This window comes from Thalassophryne amazonica, chromosome 6, assembly GCF_902500255.1.
Source record: "Thalassophryne amazonica chromosome 6, fThaAma1.1, whole genome shotgun sequence".
In the NCBI taxonomy this organism is placed as follows: domain Eukaryota; kingdom Metazoa; phylum Chordata; class Actinopteri; order Batrachoidiformes; family Batrachoididae; genus Thalassophryne; species Thalassophryne amazonica.
In genome coordinates this window covers 49,112,934-49,131,067 of record NC_047108.1, presented here as the reverse complement: position 1 = coordinate 49,131,067, position 18,134 = coordinate 49,112,934, and the positions used below count along the sequence as shown (strand labels likewise).

The 18,134-nt window shown below is 40.2% G+C and overlaps 1 protein-coding gene across 1 annotated transcript in view; it reads right to left on the bottom strand.

Moving 5' to 3' along the window:
* Positions 1–687: 687 nt before the first annotated feature.
* The window catches only part of si:rp71-17i16.5 (phosphatidylinositol 4,5-bisphosphate 3-kinase catalytic subunit gamma isoform), a 40,524-nt gene continuing 23,077 nt past the window's right edge, over positions 688–18,134 (bottom strand). Inside the window, 14 exon segments of the mRNA XM_034172149.1 lie at positions 688–1,383; positions 7,950–8,026; positions 8,029–8,091; positions 8,094–8,105; positions 8,275–8,358; positions 8,361–8,385; positions 8,796–8,887; positions 8,890–8,924; positions 10,215–10,267; positions 10,269–10,319; positions 10,425–10,537; positions 10,540–10,567; positions 13,821–13,876; positions 13,879–13,915. Coding sequence (XP_034028040.1) covers positions 1,126–1,383; positions 7,950–8,026; positions 8,029–8,091; positions 8,094–8,105; positions 8,275–8,358; positions 8,361–8,385; positions 8,796–8,887; positions 8,890–8,924; positions 10,215–10,267; positions 10,269–10,319; positions 10,425–10,537; positions 10,540–10,567; positions 13,821–13,876; positions 13,879–13,915 — 984 coding nt within the window. The 3' untranslated portion in view covers positions 688–1,125.

The window sequence follows — 18,134 nt, the reverse complement described above, 5'->3', positions numbered from 1 at the left end:
TCAAAGTCTTCGTAAAGAGGAGGTATGTCCCATATAAGGCTCTGCAGGCCCACTTGGTGTAGTGATTATTCCCGGGTTCCGTAGCAAGAAGTGGAAGAGAATCTTCTAATCCCACCTTGACAAGATGTTACTTCCCCGGCCAGGCTAGTAGCGGTGGGCGATACCGGGAATTTTGGTATCGATCCGATACCAAGTAAATACAGGCCCAGTATTGCCGATATTGATACCCATACCGACACCGATACGTTTTCATATTTAAGCTTCATGGATCCAAAGGATCCAAAAGACCTAGGATAGAATTTCGCAAACATTGTACATGACAACAAAATACTTTATTATCACAATCAACACTTTTGTTTAAAAAAATATCACTCAGCCAACTTAAATCAGAATCTCCTGAGGTAGGGGGGCTGACAAACCACAATACAAGGGTGCGCTGCTCCATGTTGTGTGACACAGCGCAGCGCTGCCCTTACAGACAGAGAGGAGACTTTGATTAATCTGCGTGCGCAGCAGTCAATGCATGCGGGAGAGAAAAAGCTTGAGTATCGATCTTTTTACATGAGGATTGTTCAATATCAATACCAGCGTTGGTATCGATATTATCGATATTAGGATCGATCCGCCCACCTCTACAGGCTAGTACCATTTAGAGTCAAATGGACAAAGCCAATGCTGATGAGTGTCTTGTACAAGGACACACACAGCCAACAGTAGTATGACAAGAACTGAGCCCAGGTGTTGGTAGACTGCTCACACACACATCAGGAGACAGATTGATGACAACTGACTGAAGCATGAATCCACTGACAGCTGAGAATCAGTGCATCATCAAGACATCTGAACTTGCACACTTACATTTGTGCAACACCTAGTGAGGAAACAAAGAAAAAACACTGGCTGCCAAGAAGTTAATTGCATCTAATTCACCAGAAGAGGGTGCCATTGCACTACAACAAAGAAATAAAACCTTCATAGCAGTTATTGATCTCATAAGTAATTCACATTATCAAATTTGTAGCCCAAAGTATTCTGAACAAGTTTTTAAAAAATTAACAAATAAAAGGATGTCACTGAGCTCGCCCGCTCTGCAGTGCTCCCGCTAATTACAGACGCTGCAAAAGTCTACTTGATGCCAGCCAACATGTGGATCCACCAGTTGGCTTGTACGGTCCAACCCAGCTGCTCGCAGACTGTGATTTGCTGGAGGAAGTGCTCCTTGGCCTCTGCCTCACTTTGTTCCTGCTGGAGCGCCTCCCGTAGGTATCGCATGTCCTCTGCAGCACTCAGCTCTGGGATGCCAGTGAGCAGCATGAGGGAGAAAAGAGTAACCAGCAGGCGGGAGTGGGAACGCAGGGAGAGGTATGCCTGGGTGCAGGTGTCCTGTAACAGACACAGAGGAGGGGAACATGAAAAAGAGGCAATATGGAGATAAAGCAAAAGGAAAAATGAAAACTATTGATTTTTTATTAAAAAATATATATATAATGCATGAAAAGTATTTGCCTAAAATAGAAAAGTTACTTTGTTGTCTTTTGGTTTGTTTGTTTTTATTGTGTTCATTATTTTAATCACAGGTTTTGAATTTTATTTTCTGTTGCTCCCATGTGTTAATGTTGTCACTTTGTAGCAGCTGTTTTTGGGAAGCACTACTTTATACAAATAGCTATTCCTGTGTTGTTCAGAATATCAGACTGTTAAATGTAAAGGGACTGCATTTATATAGCGCTTTTCCATTTGCATCAGATGCTCAAAGCGATTTACAAATAATGCCTCACATTCTCCCCGAAGTGAGCGTGCTGCCATACAAATACATTTGTTAGATACGTTTGCAAAAATGGGGTTGCCTTGTATTCTGGATTTAGATGTTTTATATCATATACATTTGCAACAGCAGGTGGCGAAAAGTACCCATGAAACAAGTGTGCCTTCCAGAACTGAAGGAGTTGCCCTTCAAGCTTAGAGTACTGCATGGCAGAGAGAGACAGTGATCATCCTGAACAGAACAAGTTATGATGTAAACTTTAAGTTCAAAGTGATATATGCAACAGAGTCATGAAACAACTCTCAAGCAGCCACACAATGCAGTATGAGAGTGTAATGGGAGAATTTTGCAATCTCATAAAGATGATTAACCCCTTAACGCCCGAATTTCTATAGCTGTATATAAAAAAAATGTTTTGTGTGTGTTTTTGCCTTTAAGTAGATGGTAAATAATGTTGAGATTATTAATTTCACTTTTGCACAAAAACTAGATAGTAATATTGGGTATTCTGGTAATGACTTTATGTTATAATGTTATAATAATAATGATGGTATGTTGCAAATTTGCGACAACAGGCATACAGGTCGATTTGGTAAGTTGCATATTTGAGTCAGAGATTGTAGCATATATGCGACGATGGGCGTTAAGGGGTTAAAAATGAAGACAGCCAGAAAAGCTTTCTGTGATCCTCAAAGCAGCTGTGTGTCACTATACATGACTGAAACAATTAGTGAGGGCCTGCCCTTAAAATCTACTTTTATTAGCATTATTGTCAAATGAAAGCATTTTCTTTGTAAAATAAATAGATAAATAATTCTCTTTCCTCCTCCCACTCCTCCCAAAATATGTATTGAAAAAAGGGGTTGTCTTATGATAGATGTTATCCTATATTCTGAACAATAGTGTATTATTTAAGATATTATACTTATTACTAAATAAATTATCAATTGAAAATGGAAACAAATCGACAAAAAGTTGTAGCAGTAATGTATGGGCCAAAGGGATTTTAGAAAGAAAACCCTTCACTTTGCTGATGACTGTACTTTGCTTACAGATAGCTGTATGAAGTGTCAGTGTGTTTGTCTTTACACTGGAAACCATTTGTGATTACCAACAACTACATTCATTCAGAAAACCAAAATAAAACACTTCTCTAAGCCACAAACCTCTCTTCCTAGTACGTTCCTCAGGGGGCTATTGAGGATTATCGCCTTAGCTACACTAAACTGTTGATGATTTGGTGTGATCCCAGAATTCTTGGATGTTGAAAAAGAAGCCTGACTGGTTGTCAGAGAAATATACTGTATGTGGGAAGGCAAGTCTACTCTGGACTAGATTATTCAATGTAAAAAGGATTAAACGACAAATGTTTCAGATCATTTCAGGACATAGGCACAACTACTGGCTGTGTCATTGTTGCAGGGGGCAGTGGTTGCAATCACTGAATAAATAATAATCAGGAAATTCTAAGTAGAGAGAATACGTGTTGTGCAATCCTCAAGATCCTTTAACGTACCTGAACATGTTACTCTTCCCATTTTAGGGAGTGAAAGATTTTAATGATTTCAACATTTTATTAATTAGAATGAATTTCCAATTATTTTATATTTTAACATTTCAGTATTTTACTTTAACCTGTTCCCATGTCCAAGGTTTGCTGGTACTTTTTCAATATGCACTTTGTTGAATGGAACATTTCATCTTTCACCCCATGAACCATTGCACAAATGAAGAAAAAAATTGTTTGTTTTATATAACGTCTAAAATAGATCCTTGTCATTTGATATTTTATTAATTTATAACAAGAGAGAAAGGGACTTACGTTTTGGTTGTAATTCCAAACAGTCCAAGACAAACATCAAATAGCAGTCCAATCCAATCCAAAACTGTTCTCAATCAACTTGCAAAAACACTCAGTTCATAAACAAACCTTTCAACTCGGCTTCGCCTTGTTGAATGTTATGTTCCAGCTTTCACCTCATGAAATATTCGTACCATTGAACTCATAAACATTCATTATTTGTATATTAAATAATGAGACTGTATAAATGATCATTAATGCAGAGGACACAAAATGTTTGAGATACTGAAGTTGTGACCTGCGTGAAACTGGAGTCCCATCCAAGGAGAATCATAGACTCTATCCACTTTATGCTATGGATCTGGATAAACACCAATGGCACCAATGGGCTTCAGGGCTTATACTGTTTCCAGGTTTGATACACATGCTCTAGCCCCATGCGTTCTCAACCTGTGGTACTGGTTAGAGTCTTTTTATTCAGAGAGTAGCGACATGATGAGTCAAAACAAACAAACAAACAAAAATCGGTCATGTGACTCATGGTGCCATCTTGGGGTCAAAATAGCATTCACTGTTAATCTGTCTGCATGTAAATCCAGTTATTTTATTTATTTATTCGCTGAAAATGCCGGGTTGCTGTGCATTTGGAGGCACAAATAGACATAGCAAGGGCTTCAAGATGTACAGACTCCCTTCAGATCTGAACAGAAGAAACATTTGGGAAAATAAAGTCAGCCATGTGGGATGGAAGCAACTTCATTGTCAAAGCTTTGAGAGGTAAATTTAATGTTCAGTCCCATGTACAGTAAAACTCACCTAAACTGTTATCATATAAACTGGATGCTTTGTACAGTTTTCCATTGAATAAACACCGTATATAATCAATTTTGTTTAATGGATTTTTGCTCACATCGGATACAATGTCCTGTCTGATCGCAATGTATGTCCATTATAAACTCTTCTATGTAACCGGACAGATCAGTCTGGAGGTGCAGAGTAACAGGTACAAAACTAAAATTCAGCACTCTGACACTCACAGATTCAAGTAAAGTGGGACCAGAGTCATATACCCGATCAAAAGCCCAGACGTTTTTTTTTTCCCACAACGTGCTAAGACTTGGACCCACAGCTTGACGTGCACCTATTAAATCAGACACCACATAAGGCTGTCATTTGACACTTTTCTGTTTTCACTCTTTCCTCTCAGATTTTAATAGTTTTTGTAGTGCTCACGCTGATTAAATAATGGATCAGAAAAGTCCACAAGTTTACAACACGGAGTCAGAAAAAGAGGAACTTGTACAGGTTACCTTTGAATTGGAAGTGATGATTGCAGAAAGAAAAGCTTGTTGAGGAACACAGTCCAGAATAAAGCATAATCCAGAGACGGAGAACTTCAAAACTGTCACACACGTCGACAGCGTGACACGGAGTTACAGAGTTGCAGAAGCATGAATCAGACTTAATCATCATAAATGGTAAATTTATGTAAATCTGATAGCTTAACTATTTTTATATTTATTTTGACAATACCTGCACCTGGATGTGTTGCTGTACGTGAGCTCCCTCTGGTGGTACACTAAGTCACTGAGATTTTGTTTTTTTCAGAGAGAAAAAAAAAATACAAACACTCCAAACACACCAGAATACACACTGAGCTGCAAATCAGACTCTGCTGTAAGAAACAAACATGATGGCAATTCTAAATTGATGTAAATCTCCTAGATGCGTGTAATTAACAGTTTGCAGATAATTCACGATTTGCAGCTGATTCACGTTTTGGGGGTTAAAACAGCTTATTATGTTACACTTACAACTACAAGGTCTGTCGTTGTCAATACATGTGCAACAATTAATTATCATTCTCATGCTTTTAATACTGACTCTGCACCAAGATGAATATATACAGCCTGCCTGTTGGTGCTCTCTGGCGCCTCCCAGAGCCTTCTGGTGTATAGTCATACCCCAGTGAATTTATAGAATTTTTTCTGGGTTCAGTCACGTCAGCACATATGATTAATTACGAGCGGCTGAGCTTACAGAGACAGGGCTATGACATCAACGTTTCACAGAAGTTCGGTACATTCAGTGCTGACGGGACTGAACCCAACTCACCCGAGTATCAATTCCAAATATTTGTCCAAACTCAACCCGACACCTCTGGCCCGGATCAGGTATCAAGTCAAATGCACTGGCAGATTCTGAACCAATGCTGTCTATGTGAGAGGAATCAATTCTTTACTGCCGGACACGTCCTGGATGTCACAGGCGTCCACGACAAATACAAAAATGCTTTAAGCCGTCAACTTCAGTTTAAACTGATATAAACCATAGTAATCCATACTGCTTCTGCTATTTTGAGCTGTTGTGAATGTAACCAACATTCCACAATGCAGTAGGTGAGTCAAGATGTGCAACCGCTCTGTGGTAGCCTAGTTTCTTTGTAGGGAAAACCGGGGCACAGTGAATCACAGGGCACAGTGAATTAGTAGCTACTGTCTGGAAAACTACAAATACAGTTGCAGCAGTTATGCCATATTTTTATGTATAAAGACATCCCCCTTATAAATTAGTGTTTTGTTTTTGGATACATTAAGGATAAAACTAAGTCAATCAATCAATCAATCAATCAATCAAGATCTTTATTGTCATTATGCAGGCATAATGAAATTTTGCACACTCCCGGCAAGGCACATAATAAATAAATCAGCACACACATAAATAAATAAGTGGCAAGCGAAGTCAGTTTTTTCCTATCAAAAGTAAATTTTGTGGATGTCAGTGTCTTTGTATTTATTTCTCACAACAGAGGAAAGGTGGCCCAAAAAATTGTTATTGGTTAGAAGACTACCCCATCCATCTGATGAGCATGTGTTATGTCTTCTCCAGACTATCAGCTATTTGATAACATGACTTGTGTGTCACATGCACCCGGGGCACAATGAATCAGTCTAGAAAGTGATTTACTAAGCCCCAGTATCAAGTGGATGACAAATATTACTTGTTGAAGCTTATACATTTATTTTTCCATGAATTATTTCTATAATTTGTATATATAAACAGCTGGACTTATTTCACTATATAAGACACTCACACATTACATAGCTGGTTTGCTGGATTATAGTTTGTATATGCATCAGCATATATTTAATAATTTTAACGAAACCTTTATAATCATGTGTTTTTTCATTATATTCTAAGTTGATTCACTGTGCCCCGGACACTAATTCAAAAATTTTAAAATCGATTTTAAACACCTGTAAATTACTCTTGGGGAGACATAAATAACACAGCCTTATAAACAATAACTTGCTGTATTAAATCCACAATAGAATGACCTAAACCTATGCATAATGTACTTATGCTGCCACAAAACAACATTTCTGATCCGCTGTGCCCTGGCTTCCCCTACACTTGGATTCTTCCAAGAGGTTTTTCCTCACCACTGTTGCCAACATGCTTGCTCAGGGGGTGGGTAAGGTTAGACCTCAGCCTTGTGAAGTGCCTGTGACTACGTTGTGGTTTGGCGCTATATAAATAAACTGAGTTGAATAGAATTATTTTAATTCTGGTTGTAATGGTGGCACTTGGAAAGCCAAATATTTTCTATGGTGGTACTCGTCAAAACACTGAGAACCACTGCTCTAGCCAGTGATCACAGACGATTGTCACGGGGACGACTTTCTTCCATGTCAATTAAATGTATCACTGGACATGGGAGATTTCAGTTTGTGAATATTATTATTTTATGTAAAGATTACAGATATTACTAGAGATAAGGACTGAATTTTAAAAAAATTGTTAACTCCAGATTTTAGTTACTCTTCTGTAATACACAAGGTGACACAAACTTTTATCAGTCCAAATTTTCAAAGCAGTCAAAAGCTAACGTGTCACAAGTGATGCAATCCATCAAACTGAAATGATATGAAAAATGAACAACAACAACAACAACACAGCCCAGTCTCACATTTTTTTCATGCCCGTCATGAAAAGTGCCCCATTTTCGTGACACATTTTTTAAAATTTTGCTATGTATAATTTTCCCCTTCTCCTAACTCTAACCAACGTGAAAGTGTCTACCCTCCCCTAACTCTAACCATAAGCCCCCCGACCCCCCGTCACTCCGCATTTTGTGCCCCCGTCACAAAAAGCACCTCATTTTCATGCCCACAATAACATATATATACTATAGCAAAACATTTGGTCAAGGTGGTAATGCGTATAATAGAATCCACATCAAAGCTGTGTATATTTCTTGTTCCGATTTCCAAAATCTCTCTTGGATCATTAAAAAAAATTGTTCTGTTGTGTTTCACATTACACCTCAATGAAAATGAGGTGATAATCTTCTGACACTGACAATCAGCCAGGTCTTCTCACCTTGAATCGTTGGAAATAGAGGCTACTGCGTCCTTTGACCCTGCCCATGACGTATAGGAAGTCAGGTGTGAGGACAATGGCACTCGCTCCCTGCTCACGCCAAGAAAGTGCTTCCTGTTGCCCAGAATGTGGCCAAAGTCATGTGAAACAGGTTGCCTAGGAGTGAGAAAGCCAAATACAAAAACACTGCTTCTATAAAGACTTGAATAAATTATTTCACCTGACATGCACTTAAATATATTTTATTGTGTCCAGCATTCTCTCATAATCTGAAAGTTACATTTGTGTTACAGTAATAGTAGGTGGTTCACTCTCTGAACCATACCTTGGTCTGTGATCATGATGTTGTCATTGTGACGATCTCCTATACCTAGTACGTAGGTGGCCACACAGTAACCAGCACAGGATTCACAAATCTCTCCACCGTCTGATAGTGCTGCAGTTAAATCAGATTATCACATCAGTTCAGTGGTAAAGTGGAAAAATCATCAGGACGGAGACAGAAAATACCCCAGTCGGCTGCAGTCCATCATACAAATCACAACCTGCATTGATAAAACATCAACATCCATCCATCCATCCATATATACATACATCCATCCATCCATCCATCCATACATCCATCCATACATCCATCCATCCATCCATCCATCCATCCATCCATCCATCCATCCATCCATCCATCCATCCATCCATCCATCCATCCATTTTCTAAACCTGCTTATTCCAGTCTATACCTGCAGTCCATCGTCCCTTCATCTTGTGTTATTATGATTATGTTACTTCATAAATGAAAAACATGTAATAGTCCAAGCGGCACTAAAACATCTTTCCCATGTTACTCACAATTTCCTGGAGTGGACACTTTGACTTGAGCCACTCAAACAGAGCATCATTTCTGAACGCGCCGGTGGTTCCTCCATGGCACCTTTGGACGCAGCAATAGTCATTGCATTCCTCACAATCTCAATCATACTGTGAAAAAAAGGGTCCTTCTTGAGTAAAATCACTGTACAATAAAAATAACAGTTTCTTTTTCACTTGACAGAGGCACTGACTGATTATGTTGAGGCACTGGTCATTTTCTGTTATCTTGTTTTATTTATTGCATTAGCTTGTAGTCACTGGGTTTTAGTCTCTGTTTGCATATAGGTTGTTTTGCCACCTGATTATCTTTTATTTCTTCCTTCAGTCATGATTTGTTTCCATCTTAATTTTGTTCTTATTCTGATGATTCACTTTTCAGTTCATATGTTTATGCGTAATACATTCCAGTCATAGTTGCTTTGCATTCTGTCCTTGGTTTCTGATTTTGCCCTTCTTATTTGACTGCCCCTGCACCAGCCCTTGTGTCCTCATCTCTCCCACTATGATTCTTTCTGCTCAGTGTGTTCATCCACTTCCGCTCTTGCACCTGCTCACGTGTCTTTGTCTCTTCCATCACTCCACTCTGTGTTTTCTTGCACTGTGCACAATCTTTGTCTTCCCCGGTCACGCCCCGTCCAGAACTTTCACTGACATCTGCATCTTGTTTCACTGATTACACCACAAGTCATTTAAGCCCTCACAGTCCTCACCGCCAGATTGTTGTCTTTGTACACTTCCAGCCCTGTTCTTTGCTCTGTTTTTTGCCTGCATGTGTTTGACTCCACCTTGTTTTTTTGACCTTGATTTTGCCTTGCCTCTGATAGCCCTTACACCGTGTTTTGTCCTGTGCCTGTTTACTGTACCACGTCTCAGCCTCTCGCCTTTTGCTACTTTTGCCTCGCTGCTGGACCTCCTGTGTACTGAATCCCTGCCTGTTATTAAACCATCTGAACATTGCCAAGTCTAGTGAGCTTGCATTTGTGTCCATCTGGTTTGCTACACCTGATAGGCACAAATTACATCTACAAAATTATAATATCATGAAAAAGTACAATATTTTTGTTAGGTATTTCAGAAAGTGAAATTGTTTTTACATTATAGACTCATTATATATAAAGGAAAATATTTAAAGCATTTTCTTTATTTTCATTTTGACCTGGATTAGAGTTGGAGCATTTGGTCATGAGCTGTGGTAAGCACCGTAATAGTGCAACTCCAGTTGGAAAGTTCATGCCAGAAGTGGTTCCATCAAGGCTGTGGTTAAAAGTTGCCCGTCTGGTTTTGGTTTACACTGCATCATCATGTGGTGATTTCAGTCACTTTTTCAGTTACAACCCTATTTCCAGTTGTTTTCCCCAGTTACCACTGGGTGACAAGATGCTGTTGGAACAACAGTACTTTTGTTCAATACCTATATTGTATCCTGTGGAGATGCAGCCGTAGGGAACGAGGGTTGAGGTTCACAGATTTCTCCTGCCAGATAGAATCCATCACTATCAATGTCTATTTAAAAAAACATCAAAAGAAATCAGATCAGTCACTTTTCCTAAAGTAAAATACACACACCAACAAGTAAAATCAGTATCTTAACTAAGGGGGGAATCTGACCTGAATGACCAGCATGTCCTGTCTGAGGTCGTCCCCCTGTTTGAAGATTATTCCTACAGGTGTGGGGTTGGTGGGCGATGGCATGGGACAGAATTCCAGCCACAGGGGTTTCTCTTGGATGCCATCACCTTGCATTTTTCCAACTGCACAAACGGAGCACAGCATCAGGGTGTGCATGAATTTTTCCCCAAGGCCAAAATATGGCCATTGGGTATTGCAAAGACTTTGCCCCCATCCGTCCATCTGTCTGTCCAGTCCTATTACTGCCAGCGTCTTCAAATTCACAGGGAACATTCTTGGGACACAGACCTTGGACAAGTTCAAGATGGCTATAACCTTACCTATTCTAAGGGGTCAAAAGGTCACATTCTTTCTACACGCTCTTTCATTGATTACATGCTCATACAGCCCAGGGTATTTTAGCACTGCGTTATATTAATACTTGAAAGGAAGATATAGATGTGTAAAATCCTTTTGTTAGCGCTGCTTTGACCTGTTCATCAAACGGTGTCCTGCACTGGGAATTTGCTTTCCTTTTTGCTCAGTTGAAGCTGATGTGTAGGTCAGCTTCATACATTCATCCTGCTTTCCTTTAAGTCTTCCTTTGCTGGATCCATTCACCTCCATTTCAGACTTCCATTTATTGCCTTTCATGGTTCTCCCATAGGTCGCACTCTTTGTCTGACATATTCCTTGTTTCTTTCCATTGCATGCCCAAAACACCTTACATTTAACTCTTGCCTCAATTCTCTGGTCATGTTGTATGTCTGACATTCAGCTCCAGCTGTTCACCCAGCTGAGTTATTTCTGCATTCATGTCTCCCTCTTCAGCTTATTACTCTTTTCATTACCTGCAAGCAACTTCCAAATTTTGTCCAGGTCTTACAATCACAATAGCAAAACTGGTAGCAAAAGACCTCTGATGATTTGGACCTTTGTTCTCATGCAAAGGTAGCAGCATCACTGTCCAGTGGCTTAATGTCATTATCCAACACTGTCTTTTCTGTCTGACTTCATGTCTTATTTTGAACACCTCCCCCCCCATGTCTGTTTCTGCTGCTTTCTTCTGTTCCCTGTCAATCAATCAATCAAACTTTATTGCAGACCCCAACGTCCAAATAGACACACCATCACATACAGTACATAAAACAATCACACAGTGTAAAAGGCATTATATCACCTAATATGTATTAAAAAAAGCGCTCGTGCAAATTCACTAAAAGGCATCTAATAAATAAGAGCAGTAAAAAAAGCCATTTATACATTTATAAAAGCGCATACCTATTCTATAAAAGGCACAAATACCAGTGTTTCCACATATGGGATTGGTATCTAACAGAACTACACCTTGGATTGTATAATAAGAATAGCAACATTATTCTGGCACCCCTGCAGTCTACATATAAACGTATACATCAGTCTTCTCAGGGTGGCCTGGAAGGTGTTATCCCTAAATCACAAAAAAGCTTGCTGGCACTACTACCCCTGGGCTTCTTGAGCAGGATTCTGAGACAGTCATTATACACAACCTGGAGTTTGCGCAAACTTTCCTTCTTATACCTCACCCAGAGGGGGGCCATGTACACATAGGTGCAGTAAGCTCTAAACAAGTTCAGCTTCACTTCATCAGAGCAGTAGTGAAATTTTCTCACTAACATATTTGTTGTGGGCTGGGGTGTTTGGCTGGTTTGGTTTTTGTTTTCTGTTTCTCCCACCAGGTGGTATGCATTCAGGACTGAGTGGCTGAGCATCAGGACCTCACCCTGAACACCTGAGGCTTGTTATCACGTGCAGGTCATCAGGACTCACAGCTGTGGTGTATTTTGTCATAATCAGAGATTGCTGCATTTAAACCTTGAATGCACAGTGTGTGATGGCCAGAGACTCGACGTTGTGAGCAGACGTGTGAGATCGACGTCAGGAGAACAATCTCACCATCACGGATGCAGAGACCGCTCCAGGTTTGACGCCACAGTCTGTGAAGGAGGATTGGGTGAGGTCTCACGCTCTTCAGCACACTTCCTGAGGTAATTTGGTTTTTGGTGACTTTTATGAAGTAATGACAGTGGATTTGGTGTCCCCTCACACCTTGTGTTATCGAGCTGTCACGTTATGCTAATTGTCTAATCCGCTTCTGCTGCAGTGGAGATTTGAACTGAGTTGTTCCGTGCCTGCAGGGTGAGAAGCTGATGTATAGATTTAAGCCAGGAAGTGTTTGCTGATTGCGTGCACCTTTGAGTTGTGTCTCTCTGTGTGGAGTTGGACTCACCTCATGCTTTCTTTCTTCACAGACTCGGTTTGTCGCGGCCACCTGGGGGGTGTCGGCGGGGTCCCTGGGTCCGAACTGCTGTGGCTCCGGACCGTTTGCGCTGCTGAGAGCGCGCCGTGTTTTCACCTCACCAGACCGCGGACTGTTTAGTTGTTTAATATCACTCACGGTTATGTTTATAAATTCTGTTATCCTTTGAACCGTGCTCTGCTTATTTTATGCTTGGTCCTTCAAACGCTGGGTCGGTGCTCCGACCGCGTCCGACACATAACAATATTGGCTTGGACATATAGCATTCTCCTCCATCTGAGCATATCAGCATCATCCTCCGTCTTATTGATGATGTGACCTAGATATTTTGCATTGGTACACACAGACAGGGTTTGACCAGACAAACAGAAACCTGGGAAATTAAGATGAGGTCGTACATATCATTATCATAGTCTTTCTGGCATTATACTTGATGTCAAACTTGACCCCATAGTCTGAACATATGTTGAGAAGCTGTTGGAGCTACTGGGAGATGTAATGGCCAAATCATCAGCATACATAAAGCGACTGATTAAGGTGCTACCCACAATACACCCTATTGTACAATCTCTTAACTGCCTTGACAGGTCGTCCATGTACAGGCTGAATAGGCCAGGGCATAGAAGCCCCACCTGTCATGCCTGTTTCTAGTTTAACTTAGCTCCTAGTGTATTTAAACCCTCTCTACAGCTCTGTTGTGCCAGAATGTTATGCCAAATTTTCAAGTGTCTGTTCTCGTCCCATGTTTCAATGGCTTTTGGTACCAGACGGGCTGGTTGACTATGACAGAAACTGCTGATCTCCCAGGATTTGCACGTACAGCCATCTTTAGGAATGCACAGAGAATAGCAGTGGTCACACAAGAATGACAAGGCTGGTTTGAGCTACTAGAAATTCACCAGTGAACTCAGATCATCACTCATCACAATCAAGTATGCATAAGACCATCTCTGAATGCACAATACATTGAACCCTGAAACAGATGGGCTACAGCAGCAGAAAGTACATTGGGTCCCACAGGTGTCAGCGAACAAGAAATTGAGGCTACAAAGGTCATGGGTTCATCAAGAATGGACATTATAGAAAATCAGACTCACCAGGATTCTCCCAGCTTTGACTCGAGGGTCAAAGGGCAAAACAAATTCATATGGAGATTGCAGTTTCGGAGGAGCTCCTGGAGCTTCAGGGGCAGCTAAAACAGCATCAACACAGAACCACAAAAAAATAGAGAAAAGTTTGATTTAATACTACACTGTAACACTTCTTACTATAAATTATATAACACCTAAATAGATCTTTGTCATTTCATTGGTAGTTTGTATGTCACATGATATTGATCATTTGTCCCATTTGCAATTTTGTTCCATTAATCGTAAAAACACGACGTATTGCGTTTGCGTGCATGCAGCAATCTAGCACTGACAGACTGCCGTTCATACGAGCTCTCTCGCAAACTTTGACACGGCACCGCCGCCTAGTTTAAAATCAAACATGGTGGGTTTGTTTTGGTGGCAGAAGATGATTTGAACGAGCTTACTGACACTGCTCAATTTCAATTTATTTTCAATCCAATTTTTCAATTTATTTTAATTTATATAGCGTTAAATCACAACAGAGTTGCCTCAAGGCGCTTCACACAAGTAAGGTCTAACCTTACTAACCCCCAGAGCAGCAGTGGTAAGGAAAAACTCCCTCTGAGGAAGAAACCTCAAGCAGACCAGACTCAAGGGGTGACCCTCTGCTTGGCCCATGCTACAGACATAAATTACAGAACAATTCATAAAACGAATATACAGGAAAAGCTGTTGGTGCACAGGACAGGAGGGTTTCCAGCACAATTACCACACCCATCTCTGGATGGAGCTGCACCTTAAACGGAGAGAAAAAACAGAATCAAGCATCAGAAAGACAAGAAATACAGTGTAATTTGTCAGCATTAAAGAACAAGAAAAACAGGGAATACTAAGGTGATCGACGGCCACTCGCCCTAAACTTCACTAAAAGACCCAGACTTTAGATAAAGTTGAGGCTGTGGCATGCTCTGTTTCCTAATAAAATGAATTAAAAGAGTGAAAAGCGTAGAACTATACTATGCCAGTATGCTATCCATATAAAAGGGAAAATAAGTGCATCTTAAGTCTGGACTTGAAAGTCTCCACAGAATGTGACTGTTTTATTGACGCAGGGAGATCAATCCACAGAACAGGGGCACAATAAGAGAAAGCTCTGTGACCCGCAGACTTCTTATTCACCCTAGTGACACAAAGTAGTCCTGCACCCTGAGAACGCAAAGCCTGGGCCGGTACATAAGGTTTAATTAGGTCAGCTAGGTAGGGAGGTGCCGGTCTGTGAACAATTTTATAGGTCAGTAGTACAACCTTAAAATCTAATCTCACAGGGACAGGAAGCCAGTGAAGAGATGCCAAAATGGGTGTAATGTGGTCGAACTTTATGCTTCATGTCAAACATCTGGCAGCAGCATTTTGAACCAGTTGGAGACCCCTAATGCTGGACTGTGGTAAACCAGAAAATAGAATATTGCAGTAGTCCAATCTAGAAGAGACAAACACATGGATCAGGGTCTCAGCATCAACCATAGACAGGATGGGAAGAATCTTTGCTATATTTCGCAGGTGGAAGAAAGCAGTCCTCATAATACATCTAATGTGGAGGTCAAAGGACAATGTAGGATCAAAAATTGCCCCAAGGTTCCTCACTTTGTCAGTGTGATGTATGACACACGAGCCGAGGCTGAGCGTTAACTGGTCAAATTGATGCCGATGTCTCACTGGACCAAGAACCATCATTTCAGTCTTATCAGAGTTTAAAAGTAGGAATTTTCTAGACATCCAGCTTCTCACTGATGCAAGGCAATCTTCTAAGGATTTTATGTGGATGCTCATTCTTGGAACACACACACACACGCACACACAAAAACAAATCCAGCACACCATAAGCCGTTTATAGAGGTATTGCAGGGACGTCTCTAGCTGAAGTAGAACCACTGTCAGATGAAGAGCTCAACAAATTTCTGTTACAATTTTTTGCGGGACTGAGTTAAACAGATGTCAGTCTGTCCATGAAGAAGTCAATGCACGACATCAGATACAGACAACACTGTCAGGATTGTTTTTGAATTATCTGACTGTTTTTTGCAAGTTGACTCAGAACAATTTTGGATTGAATTGCTATTTAAAGTTTGTGTTGGATTCTGTGGAACCCGTTGACCTCAAAGGACCAGTGACGTACAGCAAAATGTAGGTCCCTTTTCTCTTGTTTATAAATTAATAAAATATCAGATGACAAGGATCCATTTTAGGTGTTACATAAAACAATGCACCTTGCTGAATGGAACATTTCATTTTCACCTCATGAAATATTTTTACCATTGTGATCATAAACATTCATTATTTGTATACCATACAATGAACTTTGAGACAAATACCAATAGCAGATCATTCATTACAAAAATCAGTCATGTCCCACTGACAATAGGAAAAATATACTTTAATTTTCTGGTATTAAAACATCCATTCATCCATTTTCTATACCTGCTTACTCCAATTAAGGGTTACAGGGGGAATGGAGCATATCCCAGCAGTCATAGCGTGAGAGGCGGGGTACACCTTGAACAGGACACCTGTCTATCACAGGGCCACATACAGTTGTACTCAAAAGTTTGCATATCCTGGCAGAATTTTAGATTCTTTTTTTCAGGGTCATTTGGGTTGTTTCTCTTGTCATTATGATTTAAAAAGAGTAAACACAGTTGTTTGACAATATAACCCCAATTCCAAAGAAGTTGGGATGTTGTGTAAAATGTAAATAAAAACAGAATACAGTGATTTGCAAATCCTCTTCAACCTATATTAAATTGAATACACCACAAAGACAAGATATTTAATGTTCAAACTGATAAGCTTTATTGTTTTGTGCAAATATTTGCTCATTTTGAAATGGATGCCTGCAACATGTTTCAAAAAAGTTGGGACAGTGGTATGTTTACTACTGTGTTACATCACCTTTCCTTCTAACAACACTCAATAAGCATTTGGGAACTGAGGACACTAATTGTTGAAGCTTTGTAGGTGGAATTCTTTCCCATTTTTGTTTGATGTACGACTTCAGTTGTTCAACAGTCCAGTGTCTCCGCTGTCATATTTTGCGCTTCATAATGCCCCACACATTTTCAATGTGCGACAGGTCTGGAATGCAGGCAGGCCAGTCTAGTACCCGCACTCTTTTACTACAAAGCCACGCTGTTGTAACACGTGCAGAATGTGGCTTGGCATTGTCTTGCTGAAATAAGCAGGGATGTCCCTGAAAAAGACGTTGCTTGGATGGCAGCATGTGTTGCTCCAAAACCTGGATGTACCTTTTAGCATTGATGGTGCCATCACAGATGTGTTAGTGCCCATGCCATGGGCACTAACACACCCCCATACCATCACAGATGCTGGCTTTTGAACTTTGCGCTGGTAAAAATCTGGACGGTCTTTTTCCTCTTTTGTCTGGAGGACATGACAGCCATGATTTCCAAAAACAATTTGAAATGTGGACTCATCAGACCACAGCACACTTTTCCACTTTGCGTCTGTCCATTTCAAATAAGCTTGGGCCCAGAGAAGGTGGCATGGTAGAGTTTTAACTTGCACTTGTCGATATAGTGATGAACTGTGTTAACTGACAAGGGTTTTCTTAAGTGTTCCTGAGCCCATGCGGTAAGATCCTTTACCCAAAGATGTCGGTTTTTAAATGCATGGTCATTCATGTTGTTTTTTGGCCTTGCCGCTTATGTGTAGAAATTTCTCCAGATTCTCTGAATCTTCTGATTATATTATGGACTGTAGATGATGGAATCCGTAAATTCCTTGCAACTGAACGTTGAGAAACATTGTTCTATTTTTTCATGCAGTTGTTCACAAAGTGGTGATCCTCGACCCATCTTTGCTTGTGAACGGCAGAGCCTTTTGGGGATGCGCCTTTTAAATCCAATCATGGCGCTCACCTGTTTCCAGTTAGGTGTTCTTTGAGCATTCATCAACTTTTCCAGTCTTTTGTTGCCCCGTCCCATCTTTTTTGAAATGTGTTGCAGGCATCCATTTCAAAATGAGCAAATATTTGCACAAAAACAAAAAAGTCTATCAGTTTTAACATTAAATATCTTGTCTTTGTGGTGTATTCAATTGAATATAGGTTGAAGAGGATTTGCAAATCATTGTATTCTGTTTTTATTTACATTTTACACAATGTCCCAACTTCATTGGAATTGGGGTTGTAAATGGTTTCACCCAACCACTAACCATGAGTGGAATAAAATGTTTTTTTGTTATTCATATTCTCTGAAAAATTGCCAAAAAAAAAAACAAACAAACAAACAAAACACAACTTTTGAGCACAACGTTATGCAC